This window comes from Filicampus tigris, chromosome 2, assembly GCF_054856515.1.
Source record: "Filicampus tigris isolate MCC_2025a chromosome 2, RoL_Ftig_1.0, whole genome shotgun sequence".
NCBI lineage: Eukaryota > Metazoa > Chordata > Actinopteri > Syngnathiformes > Syngnathidae > Filicampus > Filicampus tigris.
Window position 1 is genome coordinate 8,506,850 of NC_141218.1, and position 20,379 is coordinate 8,527,228.

Below are 20,379 nucleotides of genomic sequence, written 5' to 3' on the forward strand. Positions count from 1 at the left end.
TGGGTGCGTCTGCTGCTTCTTGCAATGTGTCTGACAGAAAAATACATATCCATCTGTTGCGTTTGTATCAAGATGATTGCCGCACCTTCTCCATGTGTTGAAGCCGATCCAAGATCAAGTTGTCATTTTCTCATATTGAATACTTGTGGTGTTTCGAATAAGGAGCAACAAATGGGTTATTTCATGTAGTGGCTTTGCCTCTTCCCCTAAGACAACACTGTACGTATTGCACATCGTATTGTCTGACAGGCTTGCGTCAAATGCCTTCATGCTTGTTTTGCGTATCATTTATGAATCTTTCAGGTAAGTGATTGTTGCTGCTCACCAATGGCGTCGTTTGGCCTATTTTAGGGGGGCTGAAATCACTTTTTAATGGTATTTGAATGATGACAAAGGATCTAATGTTTTTCGTGTGTCTGTATGGCACTTTTGGCATTAAGGAAGCATCAATTCCAGTTATCGCATTCCATTAAAGGTCATCTAAAATCAAGTTGCTTTGACATCACTAATTCGATAAGCATTATTAAGCGTTCACAAAAGAAGAAATCCGCCAAATAAGACGACTTACTCGCAAGTACATGTAGGTGATGTGATTACTTAAATAATAATGAATTTTTTACTAACTTGTTATCTTGAAGCTAGTAACAAGGTCTAATGAATATAAGTTGTTTCTCGCAAGAAAGCAATAATGAAGTTCACTACTGACTAGCTAGCAAAATATAAAAGTATATTACGCTAGCATGCTAAATATAAAGCTAATTAGGTGCTAGTTATAACAAATCGAACTATAGTAACAAGCAAGACTGTTGCAAAAGAGTTAACTAGTGACAAACAAGCAACTCCCAGTCGGATGAAATGCTTACACAATCCCTGATAAGCTGCGGCACAAAATTAACCTGCACAACAGTGAAAACATTTAAGCATTGGTGAAAACTTGACATGCGGTCAACTGGCACAAGGGTTCCTCAGCACTCCCAAAAAGAAATGTGGGAGTTAATATAGGCAAAAACAAACACAGGAAAATGCTTGCTAGTAGTGATGGGGAAATGAAACTTCAAATTTGCTTCATGAACCAGTTGTATTTCTTTGACTCCTCTAGATGGCACTGTTGGTTTAAACAAAGGGGTTCATGAAATGGCAAATCTGTGTGCTTTCAGCCCAACGTTGAACAGAGTTCCTTGTGCATTCGTAAACCATGCAAAGTCTTACAACATTCACCAGACAAATGTATAGAAATATATTATTTGCTTTTTTTCATCTTTATTAGCATATTTGGTATTGGAGTAATCCAGAAGTAATTACAAGTTACATTACTTTAATATTACAATTCCTGGATCACGTTACCAATTACAATTATTTAACAGGAAACTTGTAACTGAATTGCAATACTTTTAGAAAGTAACCCTTGCAACCCTGATAGTGGAGGACTAATCATGGTTTGGGGCTGCTTTGCTTCCTTTGGGCCTGGACGCATTGGAAAAAGAAAAAAGTTTGAGACATTTTGCTGGATACCTTGAGAGCATCCGTCCGCCAATCGGTAGCTAGACAGAAGACGGCCGAGGTAAGGGGAGCTATGTCTGAACACTGTTGTGACTTGAAGAAAGATCCCACCATGTTAAGGACCAATTTATGAAAAAATTCAAGTCATTGCAAAGGCTTTTTTTTTCTTTTCTTTTTTTTGCAAGTATTCCCGTGGCAGGGAACTTGAGAGCTTCACTTCCTGAGGGTGCGACGGATGGAGAGTTTGCATCTGAAGGAGTGTTTGCCAGGTTGACTACCTGTTCATTCCACAAAGCAAGTGTATGAACGTTGACATGCGTGTGTGCGGCCGCCCAAAGTGGTCCACAAATTGGAACATGTTGACTCTTTCCCAAGTGGTCCGAGCATGTATGTAATTGTATTCGTGTGTGTGTCAGTGTATGTGTGTACGCGCTGACTTCTTGAGCAATGATTGTATTTCAAGTTGTCCTTCCTGCCCCCAAATTGTTCTTTTCAGTTGGTGGATGGGTGAGCATCTATGAGCATCTGCCGGTCTTCCGGCAACCAACCAGACACTCACGCTACAGAAAGCTCCACCCCGCTGTCGCACACGCCACTGTCCAGACGCCCGTCCAGTCGTCCGCCGTCCACCTTGAGGTCCTCCAACTGAGCGCACACCACGCCCTCACTGTCGCCACCATCGCCGCCTGCAGGTGGTGGCAGGGAGTCCCATTACAAGATTGAAAAGAGGAGGAAAACTGGATGACGGCGGTTGCCATGGAAAAGGCGTTGCCACGTAGGCTTTCACTCACCCGTCGCTGTCTGGTCACGCTTGTCGTCCTGGTAACACAGCGCCTCCTCCAGGACACTCAGTGCTTTGCACGAGCCAACTGATCTGAGAGCAGCTCCAAGGTCTCGCACCGTACCGCCAGACACCTGAAACGCATGCGGATGCCTGAACAAACACTCCAAAAGCATTAAGCTGCTGTGTAATTAACATGTAATCCAAATTGAATACACACAGTAATATTTGTGCAATGACATCTATTTTATTGTACAGTACCTCCACTTACAAAGGTCTCTTGATACGACATTTTCAAGTTACGAAACGCCTCAACAGGAAAATATTGCCTCTAGTTACGAAAGAAATTTCAGGATACGAAAGGTAAATGTATGGGGTGACTCGCAGCTCCGGAGTTTCCTGAACGCAACATACTCATAGCTGCTCTGCCATTGGCTAGCCTAGCATCTTCCTGGCATCCCATTGGCTAACAGGGACCTCTTCCGTATGTCTCTATGTGTGTGGATAGATAGGTAAATAGATAAGATAGATGCAGCGTCCTCATCATTCGCCCATCGGGCCATGAGGTCTTCCGATAGTTTTACGTGAATTAGAAACGAGGAAAAGAAAAAAAAAAGGACAAAATCGTTTTTTTGTCCATACAAACAAAGCAAGAGATAATAGAAAAGTATGAAAGCTTTGCTTTTGGATGCTTTTGGTTGATCTCGCCAAAGAATATGACCGTAATGTATCGACAGTCGCCATGTTATTAAATCAGTTTACAAAACGCCAGGCAAAAAACACTTCTGAGAGAGAACATGAACCAAAGAGGGCAAAAAGCGATGAGGACAGCAATTAAAAGGTAAACAACCATCATTTCTATTCCTTACACTATTCTTTGTTTTTTTACATTATGCACAACTCTAATTTATTGCGCAACAATCTAATTGTAACATGTACTTGTTACATGTTTTCATGCATTTTTATGCTTTATAAAAAAATGTATGTCTGAATATTGGGGGCCTTGGAACGGATTAGGGCATTTTCATGGAAAACGCGTCTCTGCTTACAAAATTTTCTACTTAAGAAATTTCTTTCAGAACCAATTAATTTCGTACGTAGAGGTACCACTGTATACCATACTGTGTGATAAACAATTGAAAAAAAAAAAAAAAAAGTTTAGTTCTTGCTTGAATCATTGAAGTCATCTTTTGTTTGCCACGTTACCTCGTAGGATTCAACCAGCGTCTTGACAGGGTCTGAGCTGAGTTTGAAGGCGGCCTTGAGGATTCCCAGACCGAGAGCGTCGGCCAGCTTTTCCCAGCACGCGTCGCTCGCCACGGCGCCGCACAGCGTCGCCTTCACTGAGGTGCCCAGGTTCTGAAGGTCACCTGGGCCGCAAGACAAAAACCAAAACAATAAACACATCGCGTGTCTTCATCCTTCGTCTTCTGCCTTCAGAGACGGACGGCAATGTCACACGTAGCAGCAGCAGCACAAGCGCAGACAGAATACCAAATTGAAAATAAACACACACAGCATATGGTGAAATAAAAAAAAAATTAAAAAAAGAGGGACAATATCATTGCGGTCGGTGGGAGCGAGACCTACACAACACGATCAGCTTCCTTTACCGGCCGGGACGAGACAAAAAACTAGAAGGCTTGGAGAATGGGAAGCCAGGAAGTTAGCGTATCTGGTGAGCGGATTGACTTCATTTACAGCTGTTCAACTGTCAACCAAGAGAGCATTTAGCAGCCAACGTAATAACAACCACCGGTTACCGGACTGACTAGCGGTGTTCAAACTTTTTCCCAAGCAGGTATAATCTTACTCTAGTGAAGAGAAAACTCTCTTACCTTGCTCAAAGTTTCGACTGTCACTGCAGCCTTCCCCGGAGCTGTCACTACTTCCTAGTGACGTGTTTAAAAGCAAGCAGTGACAGCTCCAAGGAAGGCTGCAGTGACAGCCGAAACTTTGAGCAAGGTAAGAGAGTTTTCTCTTCACTAGAATAAGATGATCATTGTCAGAAAAAAAAAGAAACCTCAAACCTACTCAACTATTAACAAGACAAAATGAACATCATTGCATTTGGTATAATCTTAATCTTTCCTACATGTTAGCATGTTTAATGCTACTGCCTGAAGATCCGTAAGCGTTACTTTTTATGCATGATGTTCTATTTATTTATCGGTTTACATGATAAGTGATCAAGAAGTGCAGTCCACGTTTTGTGATACACAGGAAGTGGGAAAGCCACAGATTTGTTTGCAGTAGTGCTGGAATCTGCACTTCGGTTTGTGTCTTACTGAATTACAGGGTAGTATATATACGGAATGTTTACACCACACCTGAATTATGAATGATCAGAATCATGTTATCATGATGAAGCCTTACATGACTGCACATCAAAGTATTTAGTAAGTTTCTACCTGTAATTGTAGTAGATAAACTGTCTTTCATTTGAACCCATTAAGGACTAAAGTGCCTGTCTCAACAGCTCCCCAAAACCTAAGGTCGCATTTGGAATTATCCTTGAAAACCTGAAATCTGACCAGAAAGTCAACACTTACAAAATGATTAATATCTCAGCCCCTGCAGCAGACGGATTCCAAAAGAATTAAAGAGCTTAGACATGTGGCTTTCACACAGGCAGAATTTATCATTATTTACTGTTTCAATCGAAGGTGTAAAAATAATGTGAGTGCAAGAGAAACACTATTTTAATTTTTTTTTTTTTAAATCGAGTGGTGATTACCATCCTCTATTCTGTTACAAAAACGTCAATATCGTAATATCATATCACGTTCGACTGGTTTCACTGGTCGTGCGCGTTGTCTATATAGCACTGCCGTAACTTATCAGAGCTCCGGGCGATCGACGGCGTCCGCCATTAGCCTACCTACGGCTCGAACAAATTCCACGACATCCTCGGCGCTCTCGCGACACCCTCACGTGTGTATTCTGATGCATTAAATTGGCTGCGACACAGAGAATTGGATTAAAAAAAGACACAGACGTATCCGCTCTCCCGGCTTTAAAGGTAGAAAGACGCAACAGCGGTAGTGCTAGAAACGCGGTTATGCGCTCCCGTCCTTAATGGGTTAATGAATACTTCATTAGATTGCTTCATTGTTGAAAAACACATTAGAAAAGGACCTTGAAAAGAATAATCGCAAATTAAATCTATTATTTTCCAAAATCCCTCAGCTCTTGGGTGTGTGTGTGTGCGCGTGTAGTGTCCCTCCACGAACGAACTCACCCTGAGGCGGGAGAGCCACACTGGGACATTTGGGACAGTACTCGCGACCGCTGAGAAGCTCCAGCACCTGACAACAACACACAAATCATCATCTTGCCTCTCCAGTATTCTTTGCTTGTGTTTCAGATCAAATCTAGAAACCTTTAATGGCAAGTTTCTCATCAATTCAAAATGACTGAGATCATATCACGTCATTTCCTAAACGGCACGTACAGCATATGGAGCCACTGGATATCCGCAAACATGTGATTCTTGATATTCTTGACGTTGCACAAAATTTTTTGAGTGCTCATATAATTTGCAACATGGTGATTATGAATAAAAGCGAATATTTTCCAAATGGACTTGGCAGCGTACCTGCTCAGAGGCGGCCATGTTGATGGGGCTGGTCCCGGGAACGCAGCCCTCGTCATCATCATCGTCGTCTTCATCCTTGTAGAACAGGGGCTCCAGGTTCTCCTTGTGAGGGTCTGCGCCTGAACACGCACGCACACGCAAACAACAAGTGCCAACACGTCAATCACACACATGGGCATACCCAGCTGGATGATCAGTATGCTTTACTGTGTGTGTGTGTGTGTGTGTGCGTGTGCGTTTTGGCACGTATGCGTACCCGCTGCCATGAGTAGCGCCGTGAGCTTGACGGAGCCCCGCCCGGCGGCCACGTGCAGCGGGGTGGAGCCGTCAAAGGTGCAGCAGTCCACCTTGGCGTTGCCCTGGCGACCACAAGCGTGCGGTGTGATGACATTGGCAAAGGTGTGTGTTGCAATGACATCATCAGAAGGCACGCGTCGCGACGACATGGCGATCGCGGGGTTACCTCGAGCAGCAGGCAGCCGGCGAGCGAAACGTTGTCGGCCTCGGTGGCAAAGTGCAGGGCAGTCCTTCCGCTGCCCCGCTCCTGAGCCTCCACGTCGGCCCCGCCCTCCAGGAGCTCCCGCAGAGAGAGCAGCTGATTGGACGCCACCGACAGGTGGATGGCGCACAAGCCTGCTGGCAACAGCCAATCAAAACACTGGACGGACAGCGTGTGTTTGCACATAATTGACTATGTGTGTTTGTATGTCTTTGGGTGCTTTTGTGTGTGTTTGTCTGTGTATGTGTTTTTAGCTGTACATTTGTCTGCATATCTAGAAAAGCTTTATTAATAGTAGTAGGAGTCGTCGTCCCCATCACTCACATGGACCCACTTTTTCAACAGCCACACTTCTATCACTGCCCACACCCACACCCCATTTTTTAAATAGCATTGCGGGCCATGTCAAATTCTATTTTTAGTATATGCCGCGGGCCACTAGAAAAGTTGGACACCACCTGCCATAGGTGATTAAAAACACACACACACACACACACAAACCAAAATGGCAAGGGCAACGACACGGCAAAAAAGATGGGGAAGGCAGTAACATGAAACTTTGATGTCAACTAGCAAAATATCATCCTGTGGGCCGCAAATGGCAGCTGTGAATACGGATTAAAGTTTGAAGGGTTCTGAGTCCAGGTCCACGTGTGAATGTGTGTGCGTCCCGAGGGAGTGCCTTTACGTGACTGTGTGTGTGCGAGTGCGTGCGCGCGTACCGGCGGTGTTGCAGGCGTCGGCGCTCTGTCTGACGGCGCGATGACGTAACAGCGAGCGCACCATGGCGCCCCCCTGCCGCACCGCCAGGTGCAGCGGCGTGTCTCCGTGGCGGTCGCCCAGCGCGGGGTCGGCCCCGGCCGCCAGCAGCGCCTGCGCCGCCGCCGGCTGCTGCGTCGTCACCGCCAAGTGCAGAGGGGTCTGATAAAAGCGGGAGGGGGCGGAACCCACGCACACATGATGACCTCGTACGTAGGCGACAAAGCATGTTTCGCGGCGACCGGTCTAATGTTTGTCTAAGTGACATTAACTGTCGACCACTTATTTTGGGTTCGAAAGGTGCAGTGACATTGAGTGACGCGGTCTCGCCTGGTAGAGGTGGTTCCTCATGTCGAGAAGTTGGTCACCCTGCGGCAGCGCTGCCAGAACCCTCGTCAGACTGTCCAACGCCCCCTGCTGGCCGTGGAGGACGGCCAGGTGGAGTCCCCTGACGCACACGCAGCGACCACCGCTCAGCGTTACAACTTAAACGTCTGAGTGGGGATGATCGGCAACAACAAGGAGGACTCACGTGTCTCCGTCGTCATTCTGGGCTGCCATCAGGGGATGCTGCGGAGCCAGCAGGTACGCCGCATCGCCCGTGGCGGCGTACAAGAAGACGGCCGGCGTGTGCCTCTCGGCCGCCTCGTCGTCGTCTTGCTGCACTTCCTGTTGCCGCGGTGGCCGCGTCACGGTGCAGGCTGCCAAGATGCCATCGGGGTCGTCGTCGTGTGCCGAGTCGCCAGGAGAATTTTCTACAAGATACAACAAAATAGATGCACTTTTCATTTTTCCGCAATTTAAAACGGTGTCTTCAAAATGTGTTTTCCTCAGAATATTCAACGGATTCAAAATATTCCAACGTCAACATATTCGCAAACCATTTTTTCCAATTCCCAAATTGTCAGATTAACCCCAATTCATCATTTTCCACCAAAGCATTCACCATTCATTCAAACGACATTCAATAAAAATGTTTCATATTGTTCCATTTCAAATTCAATATCTTCAGGTCATTCAGGTTTTTTTCTTTACTTGTAAACGCACAAATTTCTTTTTTTTTTCTCTAAAGAAATCGTATTTACTTTCAAGTTTCACATATTTTGATCAATTCAAACGTTCAAATGATTATTCCCTTTTCCAAAGTTCAGAAATTTTCAATATAAAAGACTTAAAAAAATAAAAGTTTACTTGTTCACCTCCAATTTCCACATTTCTCGACCAATTCAAAACAGTATAGCTTGAAACTAAACTGTTGAACTGATTCAGGACAGTCGATATCATTTTAAAATAAATGCCTTCGGCTTTTCAGCATTCACACGAAACATTATTTTTCAGAAGATAATGTTAGCGAGTCCCACTCTCTGTGCTAACTAAGCAGCTTTGCTTACCTTTTGGCTTTCACATAATCGCCCTTCACCCGCCGCATCAAAGCGGTTCTTATCCTCTGGAACTTCATCTGGCCTAGCTGCCAAGTTGCTGGCTGACAAACTCCGTGGGCAACATTATGTCGGTCAAGAAACGTGGTCATTGGAGGTGCATGTGTCAACATTTTGAATTTATGGCTTTTATTTGGAGAATTTAGAGCTGAACAGTTTGAAGTTGGAACGTTTGATCGGTCAAGCAAAGTGAAAAGTGATACCGGTAGATATGAACAAATGTTAGAATTTAGAAAATAGTCTAGAAACTCAGTGAGGGCAGTATTACATAAAGCATCCCAATTGTGATGTCACAGTGGGGCTCGACTAGTTCACGAAAGGCCGCTGTTTAATTTCCCACTCGATGGGAGAGCAACTAGCAGCCAGTCACATTTCTCACCGTGTTTGACTCCGCCTCCTTCGAGACCTGTCGCATAGCCGGTGGGACAAGCTCCGCCTCCAGCTCCTCTCCCGTAGTTGAAGGTGGACAAACCCTGGAAGTAACCTGCAGGAACAAAAGTATTGGTCAGAACTGATGAGGTCACGGCTAAGACCGCCTTATTCCCACCTGGCTGTGTCGCGTGCGAGAGGGGCTCAAAATCAGCATGGCAGGTTTTTACCTCCTCCGCCGGAGCCAGGCCCTCCTCCCGCTCCCGGGCCTCCTTGATACAGACCGCCGCCGCCGCCGCCGCCTCCTCCGCCGAGGCCGCTGAAGTCCTGGAAGTTGGGCAACGTCTTCTGACGCTTCCTCTGCACCTCCTCTTTGTCTACACACGCACGAGACATGACTGCGCTCAATAATTGTGCGCTCTACTACAATCTTGTGGCGCCACTGTGCTTTTTGCGACATTTTTGTTTAGCGGTGTCGGGAAAGTCGTACCAATGATCTGCGGGTGATATGTAAAGGGCTTGGGCTCGCTGGTCTCGCTGTCCGACTTCCTCTTGAGCTGCACCATGACCGGCGTGGGCTTCTGCAGGTTTTGGTCACGATACTTTGGCGTCTTGAACACGATGGCAAACTGGGGAGGCGCCACACGTTGCCGCGGTTACCAAGGTTATAATAGTTTGCCATTTTTCATTATGGTTAGTTTTTAATTTGTTTCGACTTTTGTTTTAATTAGTTTTTGGAGCAAGTTTGTTAGTTGTCATTATTATTTCAATTACTTAATTTTTACTGGTAGTTTTTTTTTTTAAATATATGGAGTATATGTCAAGTGCCAAGATTAAATTAAAAAAAATTAAGTATTGTGTAATAAACTAAAATTTTCAACCAACTGGTTGACCTTCCTTATTCTGTACAAACATACAGAAATACCGCAATACTAAATACATTTAAAATAAAATGAACCCCGAAAACTGTTTAATTGACAAAGACGAAAACAAATGACACTTTAAGAAACGTTAAGATGTAGTTTCAGTTACATTTTATTTTATGTCGTTGGTTTTTGTTAACTCATTCACTGCCAGACATTTTGAGAACGTCTTTTACCCTAACGTTTGGGAAAAAAATTGAAAAAAATATAAACAAGTTCCTGGGATTGAATGGCTGGCAAATAGACAAATAAATTCATCATTGGCAGTGAATGAGTTAATTATAATAACCTTTGATGGGCTGCATATGTGGGCGCTAACCTGTCTGTGCACATCCGTGGGGGAGAAATCTCCCAGGGCTTCCCAGGTGAGACCCGAGTCGTCTTCTTCGAAGAAGCGCACCTGGATGTCGTCTGCCGCACGTGTACGCACACGTTAGTCACGTGACACACACGGGAAAGCTCAGTGTGCACTTTTTGGGTGCGCGCAACCTTTCTGGACTTTGTCACACAGGAGGTAGACTTCCTCTCCGCCGCTCACGCAGCCCGCCGTCCGGTCCATCCGCACGATCTTCAGGTTGGAAGCGTTTGGTGCCTCTGAGGACAAAACAAAAGAAAAGAGTCACTAAGGTCCGCCATCTCATCTTCTTGGAAAATGACAACTTTTTTCCCTGAACAATCACTACTTTACTCATGCATAACTACGACTTTTGGAAAAAAAATACCTTCTCATAAATGTGTTTTTTCTTGAAAAAATACATTATTCTTGGCAACAAAAATGTGGAATTCAATTTAAAACAAATGACTTTTTAGCTTGAAGAAAAATGTTACTTTTATAAAGTTCTAACTTTTTTCTTGAAAAAAAACCCGACTCATTTATTTTCTTCTTGATAAAACCACTGTCTTTTAACAAGGCTCGAAATAACTTTTTTTTTTAAAGAAGCAGTTTTGCCAACCTGACTTCATTTGAGCAGCACTAAAAATTGAACCCTTTTTTATACTAAGTTTTTATTCCTTAAATTCACTTTGGCAGAGCGGAAAACTATATTTTCGTGTCTAAAAAGAGTTTCCGAGATTATTTGCGTGCGTGTACTGACTGCTGTCGTAGATGGGGTGCGAGAAGACGGGGTGCAGCGGCCTGGTGAAGCCGCCATCGCTGTCGGGGAGGAAGGCGGAGAACATGAGGCGCACCACGCTCAGGTCCATCTCCTTGGCTTGCGCGCACGCCGCACCAGCAATTGCGCCGCGCTGCTGTTCTGCACATGGCACAACACAAGATTACACTCGTTTACGCCGCCTGTCCGAGGCATGGTAATGTTCTGTGTGAAACGCGCCGACACTTGAGAGGCAGCAGAAGCCAAATGTGTGGAAGGGGAAGGCGGAAAAGCGGGACTGGCTTGTCCAGTTCTAACATTCTTCTAAATTGACGAGTAGCAGTAGAAGAAGTCTGTTCTTCAATTGTGTCTGCATGGCTGGACGGGACTATACTGCCCCCGGTGGCCAAGGTGGGCACACCAGATGTAGCGGCACAATGAATGGAATTGCAGCATGAAATCATCAAGTGGCTATGCTCTACATTCTAGTACAGGGATATGTTAAAGCAGATCTTAACACTTAAGTCATCACTGTGTAATGATAGCACTCGCTCAAGGCACTTTCACACTGCAACTCAGCATCCCGTAACTACTTTTCACCCAGACAACTCCCACTTGTGTACATACACCTTTGCCTTTCACGCAGAGCACAGCCAAGACTGCAGCAACTGTGTGCACATTCACACGCGTCAAAGTTCTGATCGAGAGTTAATGTTGAGAAGCGAGACGGGCTTGTGTCGCCGCTTTTCGCTAACCCCTTTCACACGGCCGGATTTGCAAGCTGGAAATTTGTGGGCTGAGTTTATCCGGCCCCCGACAGTGTCGTGTCAGCAGATTTCATGCAGCAACACAGGAAAGAGAGACACAGGCAGACGGATGGGCGGACCGGAGAGCTGCTGGGGAACGCGGGCGTCGGCGCGCGGGGCGTCGACGTCCAGGTGGATGGAGACCCCGAAGTTGTAGCCCATGCGGACGGCCTCGCACATGCGATCCTCCAACGTCTTGGCCACGTTCTTCTTCGTCACGTGCTGGATGCCCAAGTTGGGGAAACTGAACACACAAAACAAAAGTATTAATACCAGTGTATGTGTGTTTCCATACGAATGTGTGTGCGCGCATTTGTGTGCGTGTGAGAAACGGCCGCCCATACGTGATGCTGTCGTCTTTGGGGGGCACATCGAGGATGCAGACGCCCTTGTCGCACTGCTTGCCCACCAGACTGTGCGCGTGCAGTCGAGGCAGGGCCATCAGCGCCGTCACCAGCTGGACCACCACACGGGCCGGACCCTGGTAGTTACAGATCTACACAAAGCACACACACAAAAACAAAAATATCATTCGCTCGTCCAACATTGCCACAACAACCAGGACAAAGGACAACCCAAAAGAAAAAAAAAAAACATTAGCCATCAAACGCGCCCCGAGCTACAAGTCACCCAACGTTGTGATAAAAACCTGCAGTAATGACATCATCAAATACAATTCAACAGTTTCTGTCACAATTGAGAGTTGTATTGAATGCTGCCGCCTCACAATAACGTCTCAGCTCATCAGTACGGTACTAATATTAGATATTCTACGCAGAGGATAAAGAACACATGAACAGCAGTACTGTTATATTTTAAGCTTACGTGTAGTTTCTGCACTGTTCGTTTTGAATCGGTTGCCTAAATGGTTGAAGCAATGCAAAATAGGTTCGTGTTAGCCTTAAGCTAGCACACTGAAAAGCTAAGCTATGTGCTTGTTTGAAATACACAAGATGTATTTGTCTTTATTTTGGAGTCAAGTTACCTTGACGGCAGGATACGTCTTCTTGTTCTTCTCGCTGGAGGCTCCCGGCAGGCCGCCGTGAGACGGGCCCTCGCAGCCGTAACGGAAACGGAAGCCTCGCTGGCAAAACACAAACACGCAACTTCTTTATTTATTTTTTAAACATACGACAATAAAGCACGTGCCCTACAAACACAACTCATTTACGTATATAGGACACACTCAGGTTTAATATTGAGCGGAAACTGAAAATGTGAAACATTTGGAAAACTGAGTCATACGTCAGCGCGTAAAATGCGCGATGTCAGCATGTTGGCAAAATTGCTGAGCACGCTCACCCATTTCTCAATCACAGCAAACGTCAAGGGTGCCGCAAACTCAGGGAAATACACTATCAATATAAATCCAATTCAGTCTCCGAACTGACACCGGGGGGGACACTCAGCATAATTATATTAGAATTAAATATTTTATAACTGCAATTACATTAAAACTAGTTACCGCTTAAAATGCAAAAGCTAACAGGAATCGAAATGTAAAGCAATGCCCAATTAAAAATTGCCAAACTACCCTTTTTTCACTTGATAGTATACAATCACATTTGTAATGTTGTTACACTTTTAATTGTCTAAAGCATATTTAACATTTTCAAATTTCACATCAGTGTTCAAATAAACTTTATAGTACCCTATTGTTGTTATAACTCTATAAATGAGCATTCCCATATACCACATTAAAGTGTAGTTTACTGCTGCTTTGTAACCTCTAATCAATTTTTCACAGCAATGACGATAAAATTGTATCTAGGATATGATATAAACACACTGACATTTAAAAAAATAAATAAATGGATTGAACAGCCGACAGACGGGACGCCACATCGATTGTCGCATTGGTAGCGTCAGAAATATCATTTGCAATGTGTGTGAATTACAACTCAAAAAGGCCTTTGGAGTTTGGACCAATACGACGGGAGAAGGGTACTCTCTATTTGACGTGTGCCGGGCACACACCTGTTTTGGCTGCTCCAGGATGTGCAGGAAGGGGCCGTCACCTGAAAAACAAAAAGCATAACTTCTTCAAAAGGCTTACGCCAATTTCTCCATCCTGGTGCGTTAGAGTTATGGTGACTTGTTGTGTTTCACAGTTGATATGCCATTGTTGACTTTTTATTTTTGTTGTATTTATCTGCCACGAAGGCCGGCCTACATAAAAAAAAGAAAAATAAATAAATGTTTAAATGTTGGGGACCCCTGGTGTGAAATGTGTGAAGTGGCGACCCCTAGTGGACATAAATAGCTGCAAATGAGCAAATCACATGCTTGTTTTAATTGGTGTTAATAGTGTTGCATCAAAATCGCAAATAAATTTGAAGTGTATTTAATCCATATCAAATCAACTGTCAAATTTTTTTTTTTTATAATTAATTAATAATTGACGGCGGCACGGTGGTCGACTGGTTAGCACGTCCGCCTCACAGTTCAGAGGTCGTGGGTTCGATCCCGGCTCCGGCCTCCCTGTGTGGAGTTTGCATGTTCTCCCCGTGCCTGCGTGGGTTTTCTCCGGGCACTCCGGTTTCCTCCCACATTCCAAAAACATGCACGGTAAGTTGATTGGATACTCTAAATTGCCCCTAGGTGTGATTGTGAGTGCGGATGTTTGTCTCTGTGTGCCCTGCGATTGGCTGGCAACCAGTTCAGGGTGTCCCCCGCCTACTGCCCAAAGACAGCTGGGATAGGCTCCAGCACGCCCCGCGACCCTTGTGAGGAGAAGCGGTACAGATAATGGATGGATGGATGGATAATTAATAATTGGGACTTCAAAAATAAATAAATAAATAAAAATCTATTACTGTACTACAATAATTTGTTAGTGGCAACCCTAAAATATATATCATGATATCATGACACAATAAGTACTTGGTAGCTACGGATTGGATTTCATGTGTTGCAAATTTGCTGGTCCAGAACCCTGCGATCAAGCAGGCATGGCTGAACGTTTCTCGAGAACAGGAAGTGGTGGTGTCCATGGAAACAGTCAACTTGACTTCAATTAGTGAAAGTGACCGTCATCGTTGATACTTGGGCTCCACTGAAATGACTTTCCACCGGCAACTTTTTAGAAAAAGTCACATTGTGTCGTCAACATCCAGCGTGCGTCACGTTGGCGCCAAAGTGTGAAGGCGGCCTGGCGTGAAGCGTGACAAACAGGAAGTGAGAGCGGAGGGACGCCGCCCGCTGCTGCGGCGTCACGAAACTCTTCTTTCACTTTCCCGCCACCGCACAGTATCGCTTGAGATTCAGATTTGGGTCTTTTTTTTTTTTTTTTCTTACAAACTTCCTCTCTGTCAGGTGTTTACAAGACAAAAACAGGATTTCATGTTCAGGCTGAGGGCTTCTGCACTTCAAATATGATGAGCTAAGAACAAGTTGAAATGCCTTTCAAGATGGTTGCAGCCCTCGCACACTTGTTTAAATATATATATACAAACACTGTATTTTTCAGACTATAAGTCGCCCCAGTCAAAAAACGCATCATATAGATGAAAACAACACAAATTGTTTTGGAGTATAAGTCACATTTTGGGGGGCAATTTATTTGACAAAACCCGAGACCAAGAACAGTAGCGCTCGGACTGGCAACCAAAATCCCGTTCCCTAATTTTGTTAATGGTAGCGAATAGGGATAGGAATTTCGACTAATTTGCCCGCCGACTAGTCTCAAATTTTATTTGCGACTAGTCCACTAAGGAAGAAAACTTGAATTTTAATACATATTGAATTCAAAGTTTAAAATGCAAATGTGTGTATTTAGGGGCTATTTTAGCCCAAACATTCAGGACAGTTTGTTAATTTAAATTCTATTGATGTAACAACAACTGATTGAATAAAGGTGAACAATTGAAAGAGAAATACATTTTTGATACATTTTCCAATGCAATGCATGGCATTTATTATGAATAATGTAATGAGTAATGGTACCGACTCCCATTCAAGCAGGGTCTCATTTACAAGCCCCATGTTAGGCTAGGTTCACCCAGATCGGATTTTTTTTGCCCACATGCGACCTGTATCTGATTTTTTTATGACATTCTAAACGGCTCAATTCCGATTTTTTCAAATGCGACCTGGGTCGCTCTCATATGTGGTCCTAGATCGGATCCGATCTTTTCCAATGCGTTCGCGGCCTGAACGGCCAGGTCGCATATACTGTATACGACATTGACGAGCCCAAGATGCGCTCCGCGCAGGCGGAGGGAAAGTGCTGGCAGCAGCGGCATTGAATCTGTAATGTTGTTTTGAGTAACACTATTGACTATTTTACTTTAATTTAATCCCACTTGAAACGTGAAGCATAACGTGGACATTTATGGCGATCGTAGTAATTCAGCCACGGCTCAGAGAGATTGATTTTTTACGCACGGTTACGACGTGATGTCATCGTTAGTGCTGTTTCCATGAAATGAGATAATAAAGCCTCGCCTCATAATTTCCCACAAATACTGTATTATTTATACCTGCTACCTAATCACTTGAATGCCCCGTCACGCTGGACCACATTTTCTTCCGCAAACACAACGTCGGGTGTGACGTCGTCTCTTCTTCTGCGCAGGCGGTGTGTTCATACAGCAGACAAGACAGAGGTCGCATTTTTTATGTAATATGAACGCTTACACAAAAAAATTTGATTTTTTTGGGGGGGGGGGGGGGGGAGCAATTCTCTCTCTTGGTGCTCAGCATGTTTACAGAGGCCGAGGCAGAGACGTGTGGAACAAGATGCGTGATACTTAATGCCGCGTTTAACCGACTAGTAAAATACAAAACGTTTAATAAATCGTAGACGGTTAAACGGTTAAACCACTAGTCGCGCACATCCCTAGTAGCGAACGAGAACCCGCTGGATTTGTCTGCTTCTAAATATGGAAAAAGGTTTTCTTTTGAGTTTAAAACAGCTTACTTTTACTAGAATTCTGCCTCGTATTGTGTCCAAAGGTCAGTTACGGCACAATTTGCTGCTGTAAATAGGAAATCCGTGTTGTCACAGACGCCACATGCTAAAGGTGGCGGTAATGTACCAAAAATATTTGCCAACTGGCAAAAGAAAGTAGTGGAAGAAACGGAAGATGAAGAAGAAAAAGAAATAGAAGAAGTAGTCGTACTAGTCATGGCAACTAATGTGTGACGTATGCAAGGCTCAAAAACAGGATTCTTCCATTGGCCACAATGGCCAAAAATTTTAAACTCAAAAGTAAAAACGTTTTCTGAAGTTAGAAGCGGAAATTTCAATTCCATCTGGAACTCCTTCGCTGCCGTCAACACGATTAGCGAACGGGGATTTTGGGTGCCAGCCCGAGCTCTAATTTACACATATACAAGTGGCACCTGAGTGTAAGTCGCAGGAACAGCCAAACCCCAACCCGATTATGCGTTGTTCAAATACGCATCAAAAAGAGCCAATGACGCGACTGTCACAGGCCTCGTGTGGCCCGTGCCCGACAACACGGCCAAACAGTGACACCAACAATGTCGGCTTAGCGGGTTCCGTTAGTGCTGCAGAATCAAAATCTTCCGCTTGTCACCGTCAACAACAAGAGGAGAAGGACAACAATATGGAACTTGTCTTCGACACACATTTCTTGATGGGAAACTCAAAAAAGGAACAAGAACAAGATCAGACTGCCTTCTCAGGGCCACAACAACCTCAACCGATTCTCACACTTGGAAATACGTTTCACACTCGCTCTCTGAACATCAACCGTTTCAAATGCAAAAGATGAAATCATCAGGAGTCTTCTTTTCATGGCAAAGCAAATTATGCAGTACAAGAAATTCAAGTGATTTAAGGCAAGAGGGCATCGTGCAAAAATCACCTTTTGCCTGGAGAGTTGACTCGTGATGTTACTTGTACACATTTAGGGTCTCAATCCAAAAATCAAAGCATCAGTTCATTTTGTTTGTTATTTCCTCCGTTGTTAAGTTCAACAAATACTAAAGGGCAATGTTTTGGTAAACAATCCAGTGTTCTGCCTGTGATGCATAACCATCATTGAAAGCATTAAGGGACAAAAAAAATCTGTGGAATCGGGCGCCCAAAACTCCAGTTGGGTTGGGCCCTAGCCTCTGCGCGGGTGGGTGTCATGTCAAACGTATGCGTGAGGGCGACAACTTCCTGCGTGGGAGGAAGTGATGCGCTTACCCGTCCTGGTGGAGGCCGGGTGCGACTGCAGCGCAGGGAATTGTGGGATGCCCCACGACGGATCCATCATCAGCGTGTCCAGAATCTGAGGCCGCAAACAAACACAAACATTCAAGATCAAAAATAAAACAGCGGCGCAAGGCGGCGTTTACTTTGATGCAACACTCGCGCGCACCTGACTGCCGACAGGAAGGAAGTGCTCGTCTCCCGCCATGATGCCTGAAAAGGGAGGAAAAATAAGGCAATTGTTTATCAAGTTACTTGATTCTAGTCTTGATTCAGTCTTAGATGTCTGATCGGCTGCTTAGGGCTGATGCAGTGCTATTTAATTTTTATTTTCCCCAATTTTTCCCCAAGGCACCGGCCCACTATTTGGAGAGAGTAGCCCATTCATCCATTTACAATATGGACAGCAATCGGAACTAATCAAAATCAGTGACAAAGCTATGTGGTAGCCAGGCGTGGTCAAGAGTCATGTATGAATATAATTAACTGTCAGACATTTTCAGACCCTCTTTTACCCTAAGGTTTGGGAAAAAAAAGAAAAAAAACAACATAAATAACTTCCTGGAATTGAATAGCTGGACTGTGAAAAGACAAGTAAATCCGTCAATGGCAGTGATTGCGTTAACAGACACGTACTATAAGCCACAGGTGTCAGAGTGCGGTCCTTGAAGGCCGGTATCCTGCATGTTTTAGATGTTTCCCTCCTCCAACACACCTGATTTAAATGATCAGTATCGTTATCAGGCTCCTGCAGAGCTTGCTGCTGAGATGATTATTTGAATAAGGTGTGTTGGAAGAAGGAAATATCTCAAATATGCGGGATAAAGGCCCTCGAGGACTGGAGTTTGACACTTGTGCTATTAGCAAAGCAATAAAATGGCACTATACAGACAATTTAACTCAGCAAAATGTTGCTTTTTACTTAGACTTGATCAGCTAGTGTTATGAGTGTGCTATTCAAGGTTCTGCATGTGTGTGCATTTTATTTCATGAAACCCTGGCTGTGGATGGTATGACAATGATCTCTCAGTTACAGACAGGGTTGCACGAATGTGTAGGTGCACACGTGAGCTGGTCTTATCCAAAATGCCAGGGATGATTTTTTTTTTTTTGTGCCAGTCCAATTCTGGCAGTGGATGCCCAGGGCCCCCGCCCTGTTGGAACCCGCCCCTGAATACAAACCATGCCAGGTTTGAGTTCAATCCAGCAATACTTTCTTGAACGACTTTAATAGCACATCTTAAATACTGTAATATTTATATGACAAATACAAGTGAATTAAAGTATTATTGACTTGACATATCAGTGAAATGGAATTAAAATTCGAAATCAGAAGTTGTAGGTTCCAACTTGCCACAGTTAATGAGCGCTGCAACTTCTTTGCCATACTTGTCATCTTGTACAAGTGTGCCTCTTTCAAGAAATCCAAGAAAAACGACAAAAAAACAACAGTGACGAGGAGAATCGACGTGAATGTGGATTTTCGGTACCTTCCCTGAACCTTTCAAACTTCTTCCCCTTGGGCAAGCGAGGGAGCAAACGCGCACAATGCAGTCCCTTCCAGTCTTCCTGGGGACCCTTTTCACACCCGCGCCCAATTCTTGTGCGATTGTCCAACTTTCCCGAGTGGTCCGCCTCCACGGGTGAAAACGCTTCGTGGCTTTTGGACGAGTTGGAGCGAAGCGGTCGACTTTCAAAGCGACTTGAACGAGGAAGTAAGCGCGCGACAAAAGGGCGCTCGCTTGGCGAGGAGACTTTCGCCGACATTCGTCAACATTCACCGAATGGAAGTCGCACGCAAACGCGTGTCGTTACCTTGCTGGTGGAGCGGCCTCGCCTTACTCGCTTCTTCGCATTTGTGTCAAATTGACGACTTGATTGACACGCGCGGCGCCGCCATTGCAGTCACAAGCCGCCGTGACGTCATTTCGCTCAACGGCAAGGAAACCAGAAGGGAGAAGAAAAAAAAGGGGGGGAAATGGACAAATGTGTGTTAAGACAAGCACGCCGGCTTTACTGGTTCTTCATTGAAAAACAAAACAAAAACATTCGAATAGCAATTCCCCGCATTAAAGGTCGACCTGCTTCCCGTCGGGAAATTCCCCGTGACGCGCTACGGAGATTTGTAATGTGGAAGATGTCTCACTCTGTCTGGCCACAACAAACAGCAAAGCGATTTTATTTGCATGATCAATCATTCATTTAAAAACAAATCACATAGTTAAAAAACTATTTAAAAAAAATCTAGATCGTTGTATTGAAATACAGGGCATGATTTGTAATTGAGTTCGGAAATTACACAAACAGAAATGATGATTCTCTTCCTGGTTTGGTTTATAAAATCTGTCGGACAAAATCGGACAGAGCACTGATCGTGCATCGTTTTCCGGAGTCAAAGCAGATGTCTGTAAATGCCTTAAGATAACCAGGACTCCAAAAATCAGACTT

The 20,379-nt window shown here is 44.5% G+C and overlaps 1 protein-coding gene across 3 annotated transcripts; it reads right to left on the minus strand.

Moving 5' to 3' along the window:
- Positions 1-1,230: 1,230 nt before the first annotated feature.
- On the minus strand, positions 1,231-20,062 carry nfkb1 (nuclear factor of kappa light polypeptide gene enhancer in B-cells 1). 3 transcript variants are annotated; one of them, XM_086017759.1, is made up of 23 exons: positions 19,747-20,062; positions 18,101-18,144; positions 17,926-18,010; positions 13,743-13,783; positions 12,751-12,849; positions 12,110-12,261; positions 11,846-12,009; positions 10,963-11,121; positions 10,358-10,462; positions 10,188-10,279; positions 9,436-9,574; positions 9,176-9,322; positions 8,956-9,060; positions 7,670-7,892; positions 7,468-7,585; positions 7,101-7,299; positions 6,343-6,512; positions 6,136-6,238; positions 5,880-5,998; positions 5,523-5,589; positions 3,488-3,651; positions 2,292-2,415; positions 1,231-2,186 (listed from the first exon to the last, which is right to left on the minus strand). In XM_086017759.1, exons 2-23 carry the CDS (start codon positions 18,137-18,139, stop codon positions 2,056-2,058), a joined length of 2,745 nt encoding a protein of 914 aa, XP_085873885.1. In that variant the 5' UTR covers positions 18,140-18,144; positions 19,747-20,062; the 3' UTR covers positions 1,231-2,055. The 3 variants fall into 3 exon arrangements, with proteins under 3 accessions (XP_085873885.1, XP_085873884.1, XP_085873886.1); XM_086017758.1 differs by lacking the exon at positions 19,747-20,062 and adding an exon at positions 19,422-19,729; XM_086017760.1 differs by lacking the exon at positions 19,747-20,062 and adding an exon at positions 19,286-19,413.
- Between the last annotated feature and the right edge of the window lie 317 nt (positions 20,063-20,379).